General features: G+C 45.7%; 1 protein-coding gene across 4 annotated transcripts in view; it reads left to right on the forward strand.

The window, feature by feature from the left end:
• Positions 1 to 15,571, forward strand: part of LOC142563991 (uncharacterized) — an 88,918-nt gene that overhangs the window by 36,485 nt on the left and 36,862 nt on the right. For all 4 annotated transcript variants that reach the window (XM_075674772.1, XM_075674771.1, XM_075674773.1 and 1 more), the window contains exons 2-3: positions 10,730 to 10,853; positions 12,701 to 12,764. In XM_075674772.1, the coding sequence (XP_075530887.1) occupies positions 10,730 to 10,853; positions 12,701 to 12,764 (188 nt within the window). The remainder of the gene's footprint in view (positions 1 to 10,729; positions 10,854 to 12,700; positions 12,765 to 15,571) is intronic.

Below are 15,571 nucleotides of genomic sequence, written 5' to 3' on the forward strand. Positions count from 1 at the left end.
ATCGGGCTAGGAAGTGTGCCGCCTCGTTGCCTGGGACCGACGTGTGAGCTGGTCGAATGCAAGTATTCCGATTATCGTCATCTCATTGTTCGCGCGATGCCCGTTGGTAACGTTTAGGGACACGAACACTACGATATGCTGTTTTTTATTAAGCAGAGAGGCCGTAGGGAAAATGGGCCACCGGATGGTCGGCTTTCCCGATCATTCAAAATAAAGTCCAGTAACTAAGACATGTGTGAAAAAAAAAGAAAAACAAAAGAAAGCGGTCTGTGTCACCCCTGTTTCTGAAGTGACTATGCATTCCACCACGAGGTGAAAAGCGAAACTGCGATTGTGAAGAGGAAGAGCCGCTCACAATCCCACATACTCTTTCTCTCTCACCTTACGATTGAATACATAGGCACTTCAGAAGCAGGGGTGAAACAGACCGCTTCTTTTCTTTCTTTTTTCGCTTAGTGCCATTCGACATCAGATCGTGGAAAGAGGGAAGTGCGACAGCGCTTTCATTTCGAGCCCCTATTTTTACGTCACATAATGTTTGAACAGAGAGAAACGCCTCACGGTGCTGCGTACGTGATCGCATAAACTGAATGAATACGTTCACGCCAGTTCATTCGGTATGCATGGCCAATTTGATATGTAGAAGCACGGAAATAGCCTTTTGTGAAGATTCTCTTCCACGTTCTGATATCAGCGCGCGCCGTTAAGTTGGCAACGAGAAATTAGATTAACGCAGTTAGTTTAATTTCTGGTGGAATTAGTAGTTGTCTAACAGACAACTCATACTAAGCTTACACGAAAACTCGTAAGAAACATTTGACAATTTATACGAAAAATGGAAACGTTACTTACGTACACCGAACACATGATTATTAGGCAAGGAAAGTTTCTTTTTCTTCCTTTCTTCTTTCTGTCTTTTTTCTTTTTTTTGTAAATCTGGGCACCCGGAATCGCTTTAGTTTGCCCGATTTCGAAAACAACGTCTTCGATCAGTACCAACGGCTGCGAATATACTCACTCCTTCGAGCTACGATAGATTTACCAACTACATTTTTCTTCGTTTAAACAGGACAAACTTCACAAGCGCCTGTGATACAGTCCTTAACACTATACGCGACCGCATCAGCCAATTTTAAATCACAGCAAATTTCATGGTCATACGCGCAGCTTCATTCGTGAATGGTATGTGTGCGCGATGCTTCGTTTAATTGCGTACAGCAAGCTTGAGCATGTGGGCTCTTTTCCTCGAAGGGGAAGCCCAACGTCTCTGCTAGTTCTCCTCTACCTTCTCCTTCCCCCTCCCCCCGCACGCACTTTCTTAGGCGCAAACCCTTTCGTAATCTTTCCGAGATATTTGTACGTTGGTACGAGCACACAGTGTTACGTCATTGGGGACGGAAGCTGTCTGCAACTCGAACAGGCTTCACCGCGCTACCACGCGTGCAGGGCGGGACGGCACGCTCGCAGGCGCGTCGTCGAAGAAGAAAGAGATAAATGAGGCTCTGAATTGCCCCGCACGACCAGGCTGGGTATGACGAGCTTTTTTCCCGGATACGCAAAGAGTACTCGCGCGGAGTGCCTTCTGCGAGATTCACGTTGGCTTCGAGAGCGGAACGAACCGAGCCAAAGGAGGCGCATCTCTGGGGAAGTCTTCTGTATGAGTCCACTTAGTGGGCATGCCCATTTCGTCTGCTATTGAAGTTCCAATTGGCTGCGCTGCGCTGCGCGTCAGCAGCACAAGGCGCCATAGCCAATCAGCACTGCAGCAGCAGACGAGATGGACATGCTCACTAGGTGGACTCTTGCGGAGTACCTCTCCTGCTCGAACTGGCTGGAAAGCGAAACACACGTGATGCGTCGGCACAGCAACAAATGAGGCTGGTTGGTTAATGTTTATTTTGAAAACGCGCCGAATTCAACGGACAACACGAAATAGCAGAGGCAGATACACAGGTATATACCGGACAAGGCGCGATAAACGCGCTTTGGTAATAGAACTTTACGATGTAGAACTGCGTCTCTGTTTCTGTTATTCAAATGGTGCTTTGAAGTCAGCGCGTTTTTAAAATTAACGCGTGATTGAATTTGCGCACGGCACATTGTGCCATTATCTTCTGACGTCCGCCTGTACCAGTCCTGTGCTATCTCACATGTCAAAGGTGATCGCACTCCCTTTTCTGATATGTCGTTCTAACAAGTCACGCGGCTTTGTTTTGAATGAATGAATCTCTCTATTCGTCCCATTAAGTCGGGGAATGGAGTTAAGGCAAAAAGTTACAAAAATGTAGCTTGACGACATCTGGTACCCAGAAAATAAGTACAAACATGCTTCACAGAAGGACGACACTCCGGTGTTAAAGCTTACCTCAACATGTGGTGACAAACCAAATACAATTCAACCATCAAAGACACAAGACACGATTACAAACATTGGGGGTTGAAATTTCTACAACAAAGGCGCTAGAACGAATGTGTGTGTGTGTAGCGAGGGGGGGGGGAGGCGGAGGTAGAGTTACACGTGTAATTTAGTGTTGTCTTCTCGTAACATTGCTTAAACCCGTCTGAAGAGCGTGCCTGCTATTGCAGTTTTATAGTGTGTTGCTACAACTATAGATGTCTGTATCCGCAAACTTTTCGCGTGTACATGCGTCATGCGTGGTTTAGGTAGCAGTTTAAAAGATGGCAGACGGCGGAGGCGCTGGTGCTTGCGGTAGAGCCGGTAGAGCCGTGTGCTGAAGTGATCTATCTTTAGAAAGTGTCAGCCTTGCGCTCTTAGCGTATTACAGTATACTACTCCGGAGCACGGTAACATTTTTTTTCCGTTACGTGAAACACCGCAGGTGTGAGGCAGAGGGTTACGGTATTACCACACGTCTGACACGGAAATGCAAGAAAGGTTAAAACTCTATATTACCGCTGCTGAACGCTCCTCGAAGCTCAAGCTCATTTCACTTCGCTCTTTTGATGGGAGCTCTACCGTGTCGAGGATCACCGCTGTGGTTCCTGGTCCGTTTCGAAGGTGGTCCGACACTGTTTGCCTCTGCACCAGGGCATCTGCAGTAAAATCCAGTTTTGTGTTGACAAAATGTTGCACATTTGCAAGCTACACTTTAATACGTGCTCGAGAGAGATAACTTTATGCATTGACGTGATTATGCCCCCAGATTACCTAATCCAGAGCACCTCTGTGTTGGACATAAGATATATCTGGGTTCTTTCTAACGTTGGCCGAAATCGTCGGTCCTTATGTTTTCACGGCAGGGAACTCGACATATTTCCGCTGTTCTATTCCCCTCGCGAACATCCGTCCAAAAAGGCGCTTCGTTTATTTTGTTTTCTTACGGACCATCTGTTCCGGGATGTTCATTGGCGACACGCACGGGTGGTTGCGGCGAAACCAACTGTTTCGCCCAGACGTATAACGCGTTGATAATCGGCACACTTAAATAGCGACGCCATAACCCGTTCCAAATGAGTGGCTGACCCCTCGCCTGTCGCACGTTCCACGAATAGCTGTGGCGACTGCGGTCGCCGCATGGGGTCATCAAGGTCGCCGAGCGGTTCTCAACGAGAGTTCGTGGTTATCCATAGAGTGGACCTCTCGTCGGTGCACCCTTACTCTCTTTCCTTCCGGCGTACACGCACTCTGTCCCCGTCGGGCCACGATTAAACGTGATTCTTCGCGATCCACACTCACGCCTTTCTGCATGGCATTATCGTCTCGTGACGATGCTTCGCCTTTCTGCCGCTAGGGGGGGCGTTTCCTTCGATGGCGCGACGCCAACGGATTGTTCCGTGCAAGGTGACGACGACTTCGAATACGTTCGTGCATGAAGATGTGTGTGTGTACTAACACGTGGAGGGTCACTGTATTCTTACAAAGGAAAAATAAATCTGCACGCCGACCTCCCATTTAGTGCAATCGGCCACACCACAAACTTGAAACGTGCGCGTTGCGAGGAAAAGTGATCTGATTCTTCTGTTATTAAGAAATGTTAAGTTTCATAGAAATACACAAAGCCCTCATTAGCAAGGCGCACAATAAGATAATTCTCTTGAAGGTGCCGATTCGTTGACTTTCATCAATGGCTGTTGTGTTTGTGTGTCCGCCTTTATTCTTTAGTTGTTTTTTTATGACTTCATTATGTTTACCTCAGCAAGTATAATTGGGTTGATGAAAATGCTGGCTTTAATGAGGCTTACTTTTTCAGTTTCCTGCATTTAAAATAAAGAAATAACAAGAATAACCTGACGCCTTTCTTCGCTCTAACGTTACAGATAACATCATTGTATCAAGCAATCATAGCCGCAGGATCGATGGATGAATGTTATGAGCGTCCCCTTTGGAGCGGGGCGATGGGTTGCACCACCAAGCTTTTGTTATTTTACTGCCTAATGTCCTACCTATGTTAAAAAAGAAAGGCAAAAAAAAAAACACGATGAACCTCTATTGGGAACCTGGCTTTTCTACGGCTCCGTTGTTTGCTGTTTGCCTACTTTCTTTCGACCAATCTTCCAATCGCCTCTTACTAATCTCAACTGCGCACATGTTTGCTTTCCCCCTGCTCTAGCTGAACCCAAGGGCTTGAAGGAGGCCAGTGGTTCCTAAATCGACCGCTGGGCAGATATCTTCACATTGTAATACAACATGCTCCATCGTTTACCTAGCTTCACCGTAGAAAGGAGAGCTTCTTCTTCCTTCCTATATCTCGCTTTATAAGTGTGTTTTCTAATGCATCCTGATCTCACTTCCAAAAGTAATGAACTTCCCTTTGACTTATCGTAAATTGTTCCTTTCCTGATTTCGTTCTTTCCTCTTAAGTAGTTACTCATGTGCACTTGCAACTGCAGCAATGCTGTTGCAAGCGCCATCTGTTAGCAGGATTACATTCAATATCCACTGCAGGATTTAGGAACACAGTTCAAAGGTTAGCTACTAGTACAGCTCAAAACTCCATATATCGTTTCTCTAAGTCTACTGCACCGACTCGTCAGAGTTAAAGTAAGTGACTTGCAAGCGTCACAGTAGCAAAGTTGCACAAAAACATCAGTATATGTTTGCCCAGAAGAGTTCGTAAATTACTTATTGGCCGCAGTGAAACAACTGAATACACATATTTATTTCTTCTTCTGAGAAACAACACATTCACAATTCATTCTCACGCAGCCGAAAAATTGCAGATATTGAGATCATTTCAGTACAAGAGGAAGCGAGTGGGCAATCTGCAAATAATGTTTCTCTTAGTGCGTCCCTCTAAATCCGGGCCTATTAGAGGAAGGGCCACGCTGATCACGCTGCCCCAATCTGCATAAGGTGGTTAGCGACGTCCCCGAGCCCTCAACAGACACAACAAACGGCAGAAAAAAAAAAAAAAGATTGACGTGAAAGCTTTTCACATTGACCCACATTGGCGGCTCTGACCTTCTCCCTCCGAGTATGCACCTGCTGCCCCGTCCGCCGCCTTCCGACGCCGCGAGCGTTTTCGCTCTCTCCCTCTTTCGCCGCCGTCAGTGCCGGGTTTGAGGTCTTCCGTGGGCGTCGAACGGGACGGCCTCTGCTCGCCCGTCGCCATCTGGGCGGCCAGTTCTCCTCGAATCCGGCGACATATGCGAGAGGTCGCGGGCGCGATATGCTTTCCGAGCACGTGCTTATGCCTTTGAAATCACGGCGCGAGACAATGGCGCACTTCATTTATGCGTGTGTCTCCGCTGGTGGCGCTGGCTTCGAACGCGGCACTTGCCCTCACCCGCCGCGGCGGCGGCACAGTTTCTATCGCGTTGTACTGCCGAGTACGAAGTCGTGGGTTCGAATAACGGCGGCTCCAATCCGACTGAGGCGGAATGAAACAGGGCTCGTGTGCCACGTTTTGGGTGAACGTCAAGAAACCTCAGGTGGTAATAATAAATCCGGAGCCCTCTAATAGGGCGTTCCTAATCACCAACTGTGCCCACTTTCGGGACATCAAACTCCACGATTTAACGAGGACTTGCTTTCACTAATACGCAACGTAAGATGCTGTCATTTTGACTTCACTGGCAACTTATCACTCGGAACACAGTGATAGAGGAAATACGAGCACACGAGACCGTCTCTGATAATCATCACGGAACAAAAGCGCACTTAAAAAGGTGCGATAATATTTTAGACGACTGCCAAGACTGTCGTGCGCTTCTGACAGCAGCCGGCGCTCGCGCTAGTTTAACTCCACGTGTAAAGACTGAATCAAGCAGCATAGCTCGGCCGATCTGCAAGTTCAATGCACGCACGGAAACCGTGAATCGAAGGATGTCGAATGCAAACACACTAAGTGCTAACGTTGAAGCTTGTGCCCAGTTGGTGAAATGTCCTTAAGAAAGTACACTTTGCAAGTACATGATTTCCGCACGCGTTGCTCGGAACCGGTTGCCTTTGTTCGACAGGTCGATTCAGATGTAAAACCGTTTCGCTTACAATATAAGTGCTTAACCAAATCTGTCGGAGTCTTTCAATAAAACACTCGGGGTCCTTAGGTAATGCGTGAGAATGCGAGCAATATATACCCACGACCTCAGCTTATGGCAGCCACGCTTTGTATGTAGCGGTCTTTAAATCACGCTGTTACTGTGCCAAAGTGTCCGATTATTAAAGCGACTTACTGGCGGCTTCAAGCAATGCATGATGTCGACGCATGATGTCGACGGACATTGCAACGTGTTCTTGCGCCCTTCGGCCAGCAACCCACAAACGCACGCAAACGGAGCGACGCGAGGCGTTTTTCCACATTAATTACAGAAATGCGATACTGGGCGGATCGGAAAGAAAAAAAGAAGAGGCCTTTCATTCAAGAACTTGTGTGCCATAGTACCAATGGGAAACGTGATCGTTATTCCTCTTTTGAAAATAAAACGAAGGTATAGGAGAGATTTTCGGTAGTATTAGCAACAGAAACGGCCTAGCACGCGATCCTCAGGCAGAATTCTAAAGACCCATAATTTGCGTAATACTTCGGCTGATTAGGCATGCAACGATACACGCCATAGACTGAACACTTCGAACACATCTCACTGCTTGGCCGCAGAAAAGGATAGGTCAGAAGAAAAGTCTGGAAAAGAAAAAAAAAAGATGCGTATTTGCTATGCATGTAATTGACGAAGAATGCAAAGGCAGAAAGAAAATAATAATGAGGAAAAAAGAAAGAAAGAGTCCATAATACAATGAATTAACGAACCGCTTTCCCAGGCAAGCCATGCGACCAGGCACCTTGATGCCAAGAACTTGAATGTGCAAAACTTGGCTTTTTAACTTTCTGTTTTCTTTAAATCGCATTCGATATACCACGAGGCTACAAGCGTTAGCGAAACCTACGCACGTACTATTCTTGCGCGTTTCATTTTCTTTTGTTTTTTTTTTGGCACAACAAAAACTGCCGGACCATTTTTTAAAATAAAGTTTCCTCTTCTTCTTCTTGGCAAGCTACCCTTACAAACTTATATGTATATATATATATATATATATATATATATATATATATATATATATATATATATATATATATATATATATATATATATTCTTTTTTGACGCAGAAGATAAGCTCGCTTTCGTGTTTTCGAAGTTCTCTTTTATTTCTTCTCCTCGCTGTCTCTGCTACCGTTTGGCTGGAAACCTTGAACGTGGCTCAATTCTCGCACCCCATGCTGTGCCCTAATGTGGTCTGCGCGACCGTCTGCCAGTTGGGGCGAGTTGTTTTTTTCGGACGCGTTAGGTTACGTCTTGAGAAGTGGGCCGCGTGTTGCAAACCGGCCACGAAGGACGCTCGGGCAGCAACAGGGCCGCTTGTTGGAGAAATACGCCGCGTTAGGGCACAAACGGAGCCCTGACTGGTGGCTTCCTGCTGTTTTCTCTGCGTGCCGGCTTTACCAGACGGGACGTTGCGTAATTGGCGTACTAACGATCTTGACGCCCCAACTCGGGAGGCCACGACTGCTCTTACTTTTCAGTCCCACGCGCCAGACAGGTCCCTTGCTTTTTAACGTCGCCTTAAAGGGAAATAGTCCGGAAAGTGACAAATAAAGGAGTCACGCGCAAGAAGCTGAATTCGAGTAATGGTTGGCTAGTTTGACGTGGCTTCAAACATAAAATCAGTATAGAAATGGAAGAAGGATATTGAAAGAAGTTAGTTAATTTATGAAGAACGAAGGATTCAACTAAACGAATTCGTCTTTTTATTAGCATTATTATAAAATAATAAGCATTATAAGCATTAAATAAAATATAAGCATTATAAAACGAAACGTCTCAATACAGGCTGGAGAGTGCCTCTGGAAAAGGCTGGATCCGCCTGCCAGAAACAGGAGGCGGAAAGGCGCAGTAAAACGAACGAGCGCCGCCACAATTTCAATCAATCAATCAATCAATCAATCAATCAATCAATCAATCAATCAATCAATCAATCAATCAATCAATCAATCAATCAATCAATCAATCAATCGAGAAGGCGAAGACCCGACGAAGAAACTTAATATGTGTATCCATGGGATCGGTACGCGTGGTGTACGTTTGGTGAAAAGGGCAGCCTCAATTTCGCAACTGTGTCTTCCGAAAGGCGGCTCTGACGTAGCATGGATTCCTGTTCGCCTGACGTTATTATTGAAAGAGAATGAAAGGGCTTCGACATATAGTTACCAAACCAGACAAACACAAAGAAAAAGAAAAACATAACAACCACGGTTCCTGCTGCTCGTTCCTACCAATCCCTTATTCCTCGCTCAGTCGTATTACATATTTCCGGTTAATGCTTCATTCACACGGGTGAAATCTCAATGGAACCGTCGCACTTTATTTTCTTCTTCTTCTTATTTTTCCGTTCCGGGTGTCCGGCACGCGAGCGATAGAAACTCGCTCGAATCCGCCGCTCGTGTTCGGCCCACAAAGAGAGAGTGCCGCGGGTGAGAATCGCGAGACGCGGCGGTCGCTTTCCCCCACGGCTAAGGTCGCTCGCCCTGCCGAACCCTTCTCTGTCTGGCGCCAGACGGCTCTAAACGCGCGCGCCCATGTAGCTGGCGCATCGCGCGCGGTCAGCTGCGGCTTCCGCGCGCGTCCTCTTTTGTTCGACTCCAACGCGGGATGCGCGCTCCGTCGACGGCAGAGCGTGAAGGCCGACGCGACGAGTGCGCGGCGTTGACGGTTCGCGAATCAGAGACGCAGCAAGGACGTCGTCGCGTCCCCGTTGCGCGCGACGCTGCGCGGTCGCGCTCTAGTACGCCGACGGGGCAACGACGCGCTCCCCTCCAACGCGTAGCCCTGACGAAAGTGGTAACCCGCGCGCAGCGCGAATCTGTTGCGTCACGGTTATTGACGACGCAACAGAGAAAGTGACAGGATTGGAGGGACATGCGGGGGTCTAACCTCGCAAAGCGAACATTGATTGAACTGTGGGAGACGTCGTTGTGGAGGGTTCGAGGTTAACGTTGACGACCTGGGCTTCTCTAAGAGAGAGAGAGAGAGAAATGGAGGCATAGAAAGGTAGGGAGGTTAACCAAAGGCAGTTCCGGTTGGCCACCCTGCACGGAGGAAGGGCGAAGGGGGATAAAAAGAGAAAGAGAGCGGAGGCTTCTTTAAAGCGTGTACGTAAAGCTATACGTATGTGGAAATCTTTGGATTTCGTTCGAATCGGAGTGCGGCCAGCGCGGCCGGAGATGGAAACTCCGACCTCACGATCAGCAGCGCGTGGCGACACCATTGACGCGAGCAGCGAGCGCTAACGCAGACGCTTACGGTACACAATGTGACGGATGGTTAACAAATTTGAGTAACGAACCTGGCGAACCGTTGCGAGACAGCGGTCGTCGCTTAGCGATCGAGAGCTTCGAAGCATATTAAGCGGTCTCGAGTTATTTACGGCGCTTTTCAATAAGAAAAAATAATGATAAATTAAGCTTCTGCGCCTTGCGTCTGTGCCCATAGGAACTATGGGAGATGTCCGTTCCTCTAGCCGACGTCCTCTTGCGTCCGCGTACTGCTCGAAAGGTCTGGGGAAAGAAGGACGGAGTCTCGCTGGCACCCTCGAGACCTTTCTTCGTCTTAGACATGTGCGACTTTGCTGACATGTCCAGCTTGAGGATTGGCAAGAATTTGCTGTCATTCATTCATTCATTCATTCATTCATTCATTCATTCATTCATTCATTCATTCATTCATTCATTCATTCATTTGACACACCCTCAAGCGCCGAGGCATTGTCGAGGGGAGTGGGTTGCATAATATAAAAAAAGGAACAATAACAGAATGAAACGTGGTACATTATATAATATTAGCTGTAGATCGTAAAATATAAAACAACTATCGCACACATCGCAGACGTCGCAACTCGCATACGAAAAGAAGGCGGTGTGGGGGATACATAAAACGATCGCGCGGGATTATCACAGTGAAGGCACGTAGATAAAGAACTACAAAAAACAGTGTGATCGGAGATGCAATTATAGCGTAAGGTATTTTCGTGAATATGGACGCTGCTTCTAACTCCGGGCTTTCAGAGTGTCCTCAGGATTTGTACTTTTCTCCGAAGCGCTTTGTTTTAAGTTACGCAGGAGAAAGCGACCCCGCGATAGGCTCAGATACGTAGTACTTTACCAAATAGGGACACGTAACGTTGTTTAAATGCGTATCTATCGAAGCAAACGCGCGCACAACAATTTGAAATTGTGATCATAAAATTTCGCATTTTATTTTTTTCATCGTTCGCAGAGCGAATATGTGTCGGGCTACTACGTCCAGCAGCGACCATGGAGTCCGACCAAGAGACGGGGCCCCATATCGTCGGACTTCAAGACACCCGGTCCGGGGGCCTTCACTATCCCGTCAACCATAGGTGAGACACCTTGAACTTGAACTTCACTTGAACACAACACACAAACAAAACATGCTCGAGCAAAAGACACGCTGACGTTCAGGCTGCACATAATAAAGCCACTGACGGGCTCGGAATGGTCCGCAACATTACATGGCGGCAGGGTACAGTAAAACAAGCGCAACGCGAGAACAGCCTATTTACAATAAAAGCGTAAAGCACAGTCCTAATACATGACGTAAAGGAAAGGAAGAAAAATTTAGACAATGTTGTTTGTAAACTTTCGGAATGATTAACACTTACTGTCGGCCAAACACGAAATTTGAGAGAAAAAAGAATAAACAGCATTTCTGCCAACTCTGGGCCTCGAATTCAAAGTTTCAACTAAGGAGTAGTCTTTGCTACTTACAAAGTGCTCCATCAGAAGCCCCATGCCTTACAAGAGCAGAAATTCCCATTCGTCGCGAAATCGGCCCTCTCCCCTAAACTTTCGTGACTTACGCTGCAATAACATTACAATGGATTTAAATGTAAGAAGCTACACGTATATAAAATAGCTAGAATTTCGTAATGCTATTCAAGTAATGGGTTATCAGTTAACGTATCATTTCATTACTATAATTTCTCCATCTTCAATATACGACAACGTTAGTGCTCTATTTCCGACCATTGATCTTGTTAAGATTAAGCTATATATAGTACACAAAAACATCAGTTCAATTTGTATTACTTCGTTATGACAAATATTTATTATCGTCTTCTGACCTTCTATTGCCATGTTTAACCCTCCTCCATGAGGGCCTCTATGCAGAATGCCTGAAGTATATGGAGATATTTTCAAACTCGGAACGTTCCTTCTGAGTTGGTTATGTCAAATCCAATATCAAACTCAATACATTAAGTCAAGTCAGACATTGCATAATCCAATACTTTTGCAGACATGTTTAAAATACAATACTTGTCCCAATGCCGTTGAATGCTTTAATCCTGTCCCCGAAGAGGTGCGCATTGCCACCTAGACGCCATTTTAGTTGTTACTGATGATTTCTCCTCGTCAGTCATCAGTAGGTTAAAAGAAATAACAAATGTAGGAATAAATAAATAAATAAATAAATCTGACCACAGCCTTCATTACGATCTCAGCCCAAAGGTTTAAATTGTTCTTATCAAACTGAAAATGGGGCCACACGCTTGAACAGTGAGCAGAATAACACTGCTTCATTAGCGCACGAACCTTGCAATTTTTATATGTATATTTTATTGATACTCACTGCTATCCCGTGATACTGGAACATTGTAATAGTGGGTACATAATAACAGCACATTTAAGCTCAAAAATTGTTTTGGCAGAACACAGCGCACACGAAGCTATCAACCATCGGCCCACCTAGGCTAGGTACTTATCCCAGGTCGCTTTCAAGGTGGGGTCCGTGCAGCCGCACTAAGCTGCGCCATACATAGACGCCGCCGGAGTAGAACGCCTCCGGTGCCTTGCGCGCGGTGCTAGACGACGCGGTTCCTCCCCGCCTTCCTTCCTTGCGCGCGCGATATTGAGCCACCATGGTCGGCTCACCTTCGCACGCTTTCACTCGCACCTATAACAGAATACGGCGCGCGGCCACGGTGTTATCTCACTTCGACCGTTATACGTAACATCACGGTGACGCCGGCGCCGACGGCGGAAATGCGCCCTGAGAGTCCATATAATTGGCTAACGCAACAAAGGGCTCCTTACAGGGCCGTGCTCCCATGTGAATACGCAACTTATGATGTGACACTATCGTCGCGTATGCCCGAGCCCGTTCGTACAGTACATAGGATATTCCGTCGATAGAGTTCTTCTCAACACTGTTCCCTAAACTTTGCAGGGGACAGGGCAAGCACCAATGTCACGAAAGGTCAAAAGGCTCCGTCCTTCACCTTTGGAACCAAGTAAGTCGCTCACTTCGGATGCTGGTATAACTTTGTGACACCCATCTGTAATTGAATGATTTTCTTTGGTATTTAATGCAAGTAAAATGGTATATACAGCCGTATCTGCACTCCCGTACCGTTGGGTGAATTTCTATACACGCTCTCACGGAAACAAACGTGGAATTAAGGAAGCATGCTGATGCTGACTATTCATGTGCACTTGATGAAGAAGGAGTCAAGTATTGCAACCGCATCAGTGCACTCTGCGCACAGCATAGCGAATCCGGTGCAGTGGTGCTCACGATGAGAGTTATTGCATCAGACAACGCGGCGAGGTGCTTTGTGACCACTATTTGTAGAAACGCGAAGCCTTGTTAAGTATTTAGTCAAGTGGTGTGAGACCTCTGCATATGAACTTTATTTCTTATTTATTTTTTTGCTTTTTACAGAATGATTAAAATTCTGAAAAAGTAAGCCACCGAATGACCCAGTTATTTGAAACATGAAAGATCTATTCAAGTTGAATTAAGAAATGTCAAGGCGAAGGAAAATGACACAAAGCAGAAGTGAAATTAATCGGACGAACAAAACTTCACATTACTTAGGCTATACGTATGCAGGCCATTGGCTTGGGATATATGTAGTTTGTTATAGCACAGGCATAGTCAGAGAGCGATTTATAGGCAACACGTGAACGTCTAATAACAGCGCACATCGCCAGCACAGTTCTTCGTTCACTGCACGAAAGAAACAAAACGAAAGAAAAATTGTGCAGAAATCAATTATTACCAATGTAGGTAAATTACCGAACACATCTAGAAAGCTATTTGCTTTATTATAGGAATGATGCGTTTGAAGGCGTGTATTTGTTACAGTGAAGATATTTAATATAACGCTTGTTATTTCATTGCGTGATTGCGTAGAGAACGGCGCCGTTAACCAGCAAATCTGTAGCGGTAGTATATCGTGTTAAACCGCGTGAAACCAGACACACAACGCAAAAATGGGGATGTGGACAAGTGTAGGCATCTTGTTTGGAACTAGAGACAACCAGGTCGCATACCCTACTGTTGTACATTAAGTGCACAGCATTTTCACCTTCGAGAGCTTTAATAGTTGGCGTTAAAAGTTCCTTTCACAAAGCGCAGTGTAAATCACGTTCCTAAGGATATTACGTGTGAGAAGTTGGCAATGCATTCCGCCAACAAAAACAGAAAAGGTTACTGTAACTTTTGCATTACCACTTCCCTTCTTTCCGACTCTCACTCCATATTTTATAACCCGGAAGGCTCTCCTACGACGGGGCTGATGTTGCTCCAATCCCCAGTGTGCCTGCTGCCTTCCTCGTAATCGAACTTGGGCGTAGGAAGTCTCTCTTCAGAGACTTCGGGCTGCGGCGGTCCTCACCCATATCGTATCTTGGGCCTGAGGCACAGCACCTGAACACCTCGGTGAAGTGCTCCGCCACCTCGTCTGCAGTGGGTGCTCGTCAGTGGCTGTTGCTTGTGCCCACGCATTTACATAACCTGTTATGTATGCGTGCACTTGCGGTCTGCGCACTCGTCTGTGGAACTGTGGACTTTTCTTGTGCGTGTTCTAGGACAATTCGAAGCAACTGTGTTTGCATACGCGTTATTTTATTGAGGTATAAATAAACACAGCACACACTGTCGCCGTTCGCTGGCGATGTGGTACTGTATATATCTTCGTGGGTTTCTAAACATATGGGCAGAACTTTCTGTTCATGCTGACTGAAGTGTTTTTTTTGTGTGATACATTTGTGCCACATTTTGTTACAATGTTTGTGAGAATATTTTTCTTTGCCGAGCGACGGGGCAGTACCTGGGGCTACATAAAGGGAACCTATCTTATTACATCATGTAAATAATCAAAAATAAAGAGAACTACAGTATTATGCCCTGTGGCAAAACCGTACAGTTGGAAAAAAAATACACATATGAACATACACGAAGGGAAATTACACATTCACGACAGGTCGTTATTCAAAACACTTCATTAGGTCACTGCCTACTAGGAAGTGACGAAGGGATGTGGCAGCGTTATAACCATCTAATAGCCAATCAAACAGTGAAACTGAAACATTGTGATCCACCCAAGAGAATAACATAAAAACAACTTGCATGAAGCTTCGTGGTACTCTCGGGTGGATGAGAATTTTGTTGTCATTTCAGAGAATCATTCTCCATTATGCGTTTCAGAAGATATAGATGTTCTTTAAACAAAAGATTTCTCGACTTTGTGTGAGCTTTTTTTTCTGATGGAATATGAAGCTATTCGGCGTTGTATTCATTGTTTTAAGCTATATTTTTAAATTTTCATTAGAATACAAAGTAAAGTAACACCGTTTCCACACCTGCACCAGGAAAGCATCCATGATGAGTTCTGCCACATCACGGCCGCTTAATTTATTTCTTCTGTCCTGTACTTCGAGGCGATAATGGTTGCCTAAACGGAAAGTATTGCCAAGTAAAAAGCCTATAATTATAACTTTGCACTCACGAGGTCTCTGCAAAGCATACTGAACGACTGCTAGACTGAAATCGACCTATGGTTGAGCTAGTTAATAGGGATTCATGTTACAAATAACTTAGGCATTCATGCACGGATAAAGGAAGAGAGAAACGGACAACATATATTATACTAATCTTTTGGGAAACCAGAACTATTAAACGGGAATGAAACGCCATCAATGTCATAGAGTAGGATTCTTTAACATGCTGCATGGCTGTAAGACTCGCCCGAGTTCACATTCTACAACTAAAATAACGCATTTACGAAGTGAGTCTGACTCGTTTTGTTCATTA

The sequence above is a fragment of the Dermacentor variabilis genome, chromosome 11 (assembly GCF_050947875.1).
Source record: "Dermacentor variabilis isolate Ectoservices chromosome 11, ASM5094787v1, whole genome shotgun sequence".
NCBI lineage: Eukaryota > Metazoa > Arthropoda > Arachnida > Ixodida > Ixodidae > Dermacentor > Dermacentor variabilis.